Source organism: Astyanax mexicanus, chromosome 16 (assembly GCF_023375975.1).
Source record: "Astyanax mexicanus isolate ESR-SI-001 chromosome 16, AstMex3_surface, whole genome shotgun sequence".
NCBI classification, from domain to species: Eukaryota; Metazoa; Chordata; class Actinopteri; order Characiformes; family Acestrorhamphidae; genus Astyanax; species Astyanax mexicanus.
Genome location: NC_064423.1, coordinates 1,710,171 through 1,718,703, shown reverse-complemented (window position 1 = coordinate 1,718,703; position 8,533 = coordinate 1,710,171). Strand labels below are relative to the sequence as shown.

General features: G+C 38.0%; 1 protein-coding gene across 1 annotated transcript; it reads right to left on the bottom strand.

Annotated features, from left to right (window-relative positions):
* Positions 1–4,738: 4,738 nt before the first annotated feature.
* On the bottom strand, positions 4,739–8,153 carry LOC125782248 (PWWP domain-containing DNA repair factor 3B-like). Its single transcript, XM_049465771.1, has 7 exons — positions 7,001–8,153; positions 6,551–6,601; positions 6,431–6,475; positions 6,288–6,352; positions 6,003–6,201; positions 5,540–5,740; positions 4,739–4,957 (listed from the first exon to the last, which is right to left on the bottom strand). The coding sequence occupies exons 1-7, from the start codon at positions 7,067–7,069 to the stop codon at positions 4,865–4,867; spliced, it is 723 nt and encodes a 240-aa protein (XP_049321728.1). The 5' UTR covers positions 7,070–8,153; the 3' UTR covers positions 4,739–4,864.
* Between the last annotated feature and the right edge of the window lie 380 nt (positions 8,154–8,533).

Genomic DNA, 8,533 nt, shown 5'->3' with positions numbered 1-8,533 from the left:
CATCTTTTCAAAACAACTTCTCTATAAGTATCGACTCTCTCTCTCTCACCGACAAAGGTTGCTAGGAACCTGGGTGTTCTGGTTGATGACCAACTCTCCTTCACGCACCATGTGGCCTCAGTTGCTCGGTCCTGCCGCTTTGCGCTCTATAACATCCGAAAAATTAGACCGTTCCTGACGCAACAGGCCACCCAACTCCTGGTGCAAGCGGTCGTCATCTCACGCCTCGACTACTGCAATGCCCTGCTAACTGGCCTCCCGGCCTGTGTAGTAAAACCACTCCACAACCAGCCAAAACGGGCACGTCACCCCGCTGCTCATTGAGCTCCATTGGCTACCAGTTGATGCTCGCATCAAATTCAAAACTCTTACAATCGCCTACAAGGTGATGTCAGAACAGGCTCCTTCCTACCTGCACTCACTCCTGAAGGCTTAGGCTACCTCCCGGCCGCTGCGCTCCTCCAATGAACGTCGCCTCGCTTTGCCAAACATTCACACAAAGCAATCCAGACTGTTCTCATACAGAGTTCCCCAATGGTGGAACAAACTACCTTCTACTACCAGATCAGGAGAATCTCTCGCTATCTTTAAGAAACTCCTGAAGACAGAGCTCTTCAAAGAGCACTTACTCTCTTAACACCTCTAACACACTAACTACTTCTAACCTCATCTCCTTCTTCCTCTCCTTCACTCCTCTATCCTATTATTCCCCTTTGTCCTCCTTTTATCCCTATCCAAAGATGTTTTTCCTTTAAACTTATTTTACATTGTACTGAACTATTGTAAGTCGCTTTGGACAAAAGCGTCTGCCAAATGTAATGTAATGTAATGTAATGTAATGTAATTTCAACATTTATTTATTTATACTTATGTAATTTTTGGTCCTCCATAGTAAACACGCCTGCTTTCGTTTTTCACACTGCTGACCTGTCTGTAGTTACAGTGTCCGCTCACAACTTCTCCCTCCTTCTTATCTATAAATCATGTAGAGGACGTGTTGGATAGCGTTTGACTTGCTCCAACCTCACCATACACTATAGTGATGCTTCTCTACTACAGGACCAAATATTCCCAACTTTTCCACTGGAAAACTAATTATATGTGCCCAAACTGCGGTGCGCTTTCAGTGCCTCCGTTTCAACAAGGTAGTGATCACATCTGGGTAGGTCACCTCTGGCAAGCGTTTTAAATCAGAGGAAAAAACTTCCCTCATAAATCCTTATCAAAAGGATCAGGAGAAGAGGTTTGATCACTTTTTACTAATTTCTGACCATATGTTTGCTCTGTTTTCGGGAGACTTGCGAAATATGCGCTCTTATTTTGACAGCTGTATACTTGAAAATAGCGCCACCGGAAGCGTCGAAAGAACAGACATACGCAATTGTTTTCCTCATTGAAACGGTCTATAAACAACCTAAAATAACACATTTAATATTAACATTTAATAGGCAGTCATATCTAAATATGTAAAACAATTTAAAATACATTATTGAGGACTGGCGACGCTAAAGAAAAGTAAATGTAAGTATAGCATGTGTTTATATGTTCCTCCACCAACTGACTAAACTGCGTACCTACTTATAACATAATTAATTTACTGCAACGCTGCATATACCCATATTTATGTTCTATCATGCATTTTCCTTCTTACATAAATAACTGCCCAGATAGCCACCGAGTGCTGGCCCAGTACTGGGCCTTAGCTGGTTTCTGACTGTCCTCAAAGGTGGCCCAGAACCGGCCACCGGACTCGGCCCAGTGTATTTTTGAACGTAGGACCAAGTCTGGGCCTTATTCGGTTTCTGACTCCTCGAAGCTGGCTGAGAGTCGGTCACCGGACTCGGCCCAGTGTCTTTTTGAACGCAGGACCAAGTCTGGGCCTAATTCGGTTTCTGACTCCTCAAAGCTGGCTGAGATTCGGTCACCGGACTCGGCCCAGTGTCTTTTTGAACGTAGGACCAGGACTGGGCCTACACTGGTTTCTGACTGTTCTTGAAGCTGGCTGAGATCCTGCCACCGAACTTGGTCCAGTGCCCAACACAAGTTAAGCAAAACTTTTGTAACTGAAGGTACTTTGTCTTTTACTGTTGGTGAATTTGTTTTCTAAGAACTAGGAGGTTCAGGAACCTACAATGTTATTCCTACTACTACAAGCTACAAGCTATTTGTACATAAAATTTATGTAAATAACCACTTCGTACATCAGTACATCAATATGATTATTATATATTATTATAGGAAACACTAATAAGGAATTCACCATTGGTTTAAATAGAGTATTCTGTTTACTCAATTAGTGTTAATGAGAGAAAAACTTTGTCTGGAAGCTCAAAGAAAGACATAAAACAAAGATTTATATTAAATTTACGTTTAATTCATAAAGTTTACATATTTAAAAAATAAAGGGAAAAAAAGAAAACAGAAACAGATTACAATTTGCAAATTCTTTTTAACTCATTCAATTGAATACACTACAAAGACAAGAAATTTAATGTTGCAAATATTCACTCATTTTGAATTTGATGCCTGTAACATGTTCCAAAAGTTAAGACAGGGGTAACAACATTATGCATGCATTATGAAGACCAAATACGAGAACGGAGACCCCGGACTGTTTCTTTAACTAGCTGAGCTCTGCGGTACAGTTAAAAAGCTCCCCACGACAGTGCTCTTACTGCCTCTCCCTATTAGGCTACAGAGGGGCATGTAGTGTTGTGTTACAGTGTTTGTTGTTGCGCCGCTAAAGTATGGAGGATGAAGAAAAAGAAATCCAACCGATTTGAAAGAATCAGGAAAAAATTGAATTGTGACCCCAAGAATCAATTTTGAATCGAATTTTGGGATTCCCAAAGATTCACAGCCCTACTTTGTACTATGAAAAACATTGGTTTAATAGGTTCGCCCAAACAAAGGTTTGGCACCTGTGGACTTCTTGTTACTTTTTACCGTATTTATTTTTATTTGTATCTGTTTTAATACGTGGTACCTTTGCCAAGTAAAACTCAATATTAACTCAACTTAATATTGAGATGATTGGTTTTAAGAAATTTGCATCGGCCTAAAACATTTTCACAGTACTGTACATATACACACATACTGTATAGGTTTTTGTGTGTGTGTGTTTGAGCTGTACTATGGAGGACCAAAAATGACATAAGTATAAATAAATAAATGCAAATATAAATGTAGAAATAATAAATATATACATGAATAAATGAATAAATAAATAAATGTTGAAATAAATAAATAAATATATAAATAAATGCACATATAAATGAATGAATGAATGAATGAATATTTGCATAGGTAAATAAATAAATTAATACATTTCTTATTTATTTATATATTTATTTATATATTTACTTATATGTGCATTTATTTATTTATTCATTCATTTATTTATTTCAACATTTATTCATTTATTTATTTCAACACTTATTTATTCATTCATTTATTTATTTCAACATTTCTACATTTATTTATTTATTTCCACATTTCTTCATTTATTTATTTATCTCCACCGTCCTGTACTTCCGGTATCAGTGAGACAGAACAAAAGGGACGGCACAGCAACATCGCGGCTATAACCCCTACTGCAGTAACAACTGCTGAAAATGAATGAGGGTCAACAGCTTAAAAATGTCGCCGCTGCAGGCCAAGGCAGGAGCAGTGTCACTACCCGATCTGTACCCCCTGCCCGATTTGTTCCGCGCATGCGCACGCATTGCAAACTGAGCAGGGGCACAGATCAGGTAGCCACGGCTGTTACACCAGCCGTTGTGCGCATGCGTCAACAGTTTTCGGCTCTGTGAGGTCGCTGCTCAAGCTTAACTTCCGTTTTCTGAATTATAGATAGACTGATAGGTGTTTAAACGAAATATTTCGAAAATCAAACAAAATAATCTATTAAAATGTATGTATGTGGTGTTTTTTTTTTACATATGCCAAGTCTGTAAACTACTTCACATTTTATTAACTTAATTACACCTTTAGCGATAAGATTAACATCTACATGCTCAAGTATCAATTTATAATGCTTACCATGAATTAATGAATGAATAAATTCATAAATAAATAGAGCCAGAACACAATAATTCGCATAGGCTAACTAGCAGTTTATCTTTCTGTAATCTAGATAGACTGGGAGATATAAATAAGTAAAATACAAACATCAACTAGAAAATAATGTTCTTTGTTCTTGAGCAGTTGATATATAAACTGTGCATTTTATGCTTTGTCAAATTTAGTATTACAGGGTGTATGAGGCATTTAAAAAATTTAATTTGTTTACCATTATAACAAACCTGTTTGGGTTATATCCATTATATGGGGTGGTGGTGTGGTCTTTGACCATTTGTAGTATTCCTCAAGCTAACAAAGAGTTTATTAATAAAAAACATTTATTTTTGCTTAAAATACACAGCAGAATGTTTAGAAATGGGAACCAAATACCATGTCTCTAAATGTGGTCCTGTATCAATATGCTACTAACCATTAAAAATAAGGTACAACACATTTATCAAAATACCAGTTTATTTTCTTCTCAGAGAAAGCATGAGAGCAAAAAGCAAAACAAAAGAAAAACACCTCACCCCGCCCCACTCCCACCTCACCCCGCCCCACTCCCACCTCACCTCACCCCAACACACCCCACCCCACCTCAACACACCCCACCTCACCCACTCCCACCCCACCTCACCCCAACACACCCAACCCCCTCGACACAAACACCCACCACAACACAAAAACCCACCCTCCCCAACTCAAAGTACCCCGACACAAACACGCAACCACCCACCCAATTAAAATGGTAGTCACAATAAATAAACATTCATACAGATATTTCAAACACAGGTAACTGTTTTTACCTTCTGCTGTAGTTAGGACCTGAAAGAAACAACTCTTCAGCCTCTTGTATAGTTATTCCCTGTAGTGTAGACATGGCTTGGGTGATGCACTAACAAAAGGGTTAAAAAAATTAAATATAAATTATAAAACTGCATTATAAAGATTCAGCACTGCAGTGCAGTGATTAGAAGTGATTAGCAATGGTGGTGGTGTATGAGGTGTTAGTGCATGTTGTGCTGGTACAGTGAGTGGATCAGATATATCAGTGCTGCTGGAGTTTTTAAACACTGTGTCCATTTATTGTCTCTCATTCTATTAGACACTCCTACCTATCTGCACCACAGTGTATATGTAAAGTCAGATAGAAGCTCTGAGTCTGTTGCTGCATAGTTGGTGCTGTCAATACTCTAGTCCTTCATCAATGCTCACTGGATGTCCACCGCCGGTGGACTATTCAGGTCAAGCAAGTGAAACTGAGGTGTTTAAAAACTCCAGCATTAGCGTTAGTGTCACTGCTGAAAATGACCCAATAACTGTCTGAGAAAATGTATTGTGGTTATCATGGTCTCACAGTACTACTCTATTGGATTTTAAAAAAAGATACATTTGATTAAAATTTTTATGTAACTTAAGTCACAACAGGCTATTTAACATTGTTAATAGATATTTACTGCATACCTAGTAACCTTACCTCTGGGAACAAAACATCCAAAATGAACTGCACTTGATCCTCAATGTGGAATTCTACTGGTGCAGATTTCAGGACATCCTGAAGATAGAAAAATAGGGAGTCCTGTTCTTCCTCCGAGTCCAGGTACACTGGCACCCGTAGAGATGATCCCTTCTGGATTCTGCTGAGCCACTTCGAAGGCTCTTTTCCACAGAGTACACCCTTAGGTCAAAAGGCAAAGTGCCAAAAGCACTTCATCAAAACATGAGCAAACATTTAACATTTCTAGTTGAATGTCAAAAGTAGTTTATGTTAAAAGTTTTGGACTGTAAATCCACATTAAAAAAAAAAAAAAAGTCCCCCAACACATGGTGACAACAAGCATGAATTATAAGGCCTTTTGCTTATTTGCTTATAACACTGTAATGGTAAAACAATGTGCAAATTGTAAATAACAAACATTGTTAATGTGTGACAAACATACCAACAAATGTTGCCGGACTCCATGGTCTTGTACAGCAAAGTCTACCAGCTTCTTTTCTTGGGCTGTGCGGTTGACCATGGTTTGCACATGAGGTGGAATGTCTGAAGTGATTGACCTAGATACCCTAAAAAGTGGCTGAAGGGTCCCTTGCAATAGCCTGCTAGCCCTGTCAGTCCAGAAAGCAAACCTCTGGCCATGTCTGTTGAATCAAAAAACTTAATCAGCAGGTAATCAAATGAAATAAAATGCAGAAAAGGCATGAATACTTTAGCAGAGTGGCCTTACCCTTCAATCTGAAATCTTTCCATCAGTAGGATGCACCACCACTGGCGGATTAATGGCACATCATTCTAAAACATATATAACAATGATCAGACAATTGGGGTGGGGTTTGAAATATTTTTTCTATATTAATAGATGCAACTGACCTCTGTGAAGATAAATGGGGTATTGGTGCAGATACAGAGGGCATGCTGTAAAAAAAAAAATCTCTCTATTATACCCAATAACTCAAAATGCTGCTTATCACAACTTAAAAGGATGCTTACAATGAGTATAAGGATGCCACAGTAGTTCCCAGAAGTTTGTTGAGGGAAGTGCTGGAAACAAAATATTAAATATTACTGTTAAGTAAAGGTGTTGAACCAATAGAAACAGATGTAGACAAGTGCTTCACTAAAGTAAGCTTAGGTTCCCCCTTACTGAGTTACTGCCAAAAGCCATTAATACATGAAGTAGATGTGCTGAAGATAGAGATTGTTTCAAATTGTGTAAAATAGACAGAAAGTCCCTAGGTCTGGACAAGAAAGAATGTATGGTGGAAAGAAGACGAATGAATATAGCAAAAAGTATCAACTGGTGGGCTAGTCATGGCTCAGTTTCCCAAAATCACAGTAGAAAATTCTCTTCAAAAGAAAATATCGTCTTACATTACATTTAAGCCAACTGATGTCCAGAGTTTTATATAACCCAGTAAGAAAATAAAGAAAAGGCTTTACATCAAAACTTCTGCCGGTCTTCTCTGTCCAGGGTCTTGGGTCAATCTGGCCTGCAATATGTCTGCACATAAAATGGAAAAAAAATTAATTATGGACACACACTTACTGAAACCTATAGTCATACAATTGTTCTCCATGGTCTTGTTTCATAAAATGAGACCTAATCCTACAGCCATCGAACAAGGCTTCTGCGTAAACATAAAACAAAAGAACAAAGCTATAAATAAGCAGCCATAGAACAAGGCTTTTTGTAAATCATCAGCCATAGAACAAGGCTTTTTGTAAATCATTAGCCATAGAACAAGGCTTTTTGTTAATTCTCAGCCATAGAACAAGGCTTTTTGTAAATCATCAGCCATAGAACAAGGCTTTTTGTTAATTTTCAGCCATAGAACAAGGCTTTTTGTAAATCATCAGCCATAGAACAAGGCTTTTTGTTAATTTTCAGCCATAGAACAAGGCTTTTTGTAAATCATCAGCCATAGAACAAGGCTTTTTGTAAATCATCAGCCATAGAACAAGGCTTTTGTGTAAATCAGCAGCCACAGAACATGGCTCTTGCGTAAAATATTATTGGTAAAAGCCACTGAACAAGGGCAACTTTTTCCTCTCTCTTAACCTAAATATCGTTTTGTACGAGTCATCTCCAAAACCACCAGGGAGTACAAAATCTAAAAAAATGATCTCTCTCTCCACAACCAGTAAAACCTGCAATGGACATATTTCAAAATGATAAGCTAATCAACAAACTTCATTCTAAAAATCTGAATATCTATTTTTTGAAACTGTAACTCAACACATAGCAAATAGTGATCCAGTTGATTCTGTTGCATACTCCATGCAGGGAACAAAATCGCATCCTTGGAACACAGATTGTTCTGGTGTAGAGAAAGAAAATGCAACCATTCAACTACTGTGCATTGTACAGAAATCATTGCATTAATGTGCAACTGTCTGTCTGTGTGTGTGTTTAACTTCACTTTACCGGTAAACTTGAGAGTGGGTCCACATTCATCGTTTTCCATGTGGGAACCACATACATGTCAGCAATGTAAACATCTTTCCCCTATTTACAACACAACAAGATTAGCAAATGTATACAAGTACCCATGAAGAAGTATACAAAATAACAATGTTTGAGCTTCTGTAATTAATTACATGTTTTTGAGCAGCTTCTCTGATGATCTTAAAACATGCATTCCCAATCTAGACGTAATAAAACAAAATAAAGGCATAAATTACACACAAAAAAAAACTATTTCTGTGCCTTTGAGCAAGCATGCTGCAACATGAATATACTTACAGTAGACTCCATGCACTGATTTAACCCAAGACTCCACAAGTCCTCACGTGTAAGACAGATATTGTCATCTTTAACAATCAATTCTGCTGCTGGAAGGCTTTTGTCCAGGACATATTTCAACTGCAATTAAAAGAGTTAGCAAGGGAGGGGGGTGAGAATGGTGTGAGAGTGTAAGTATGTGAGAGATGGTCTGAATATACGATTGCAAAAAATTATTGGTAGTGTCTAAC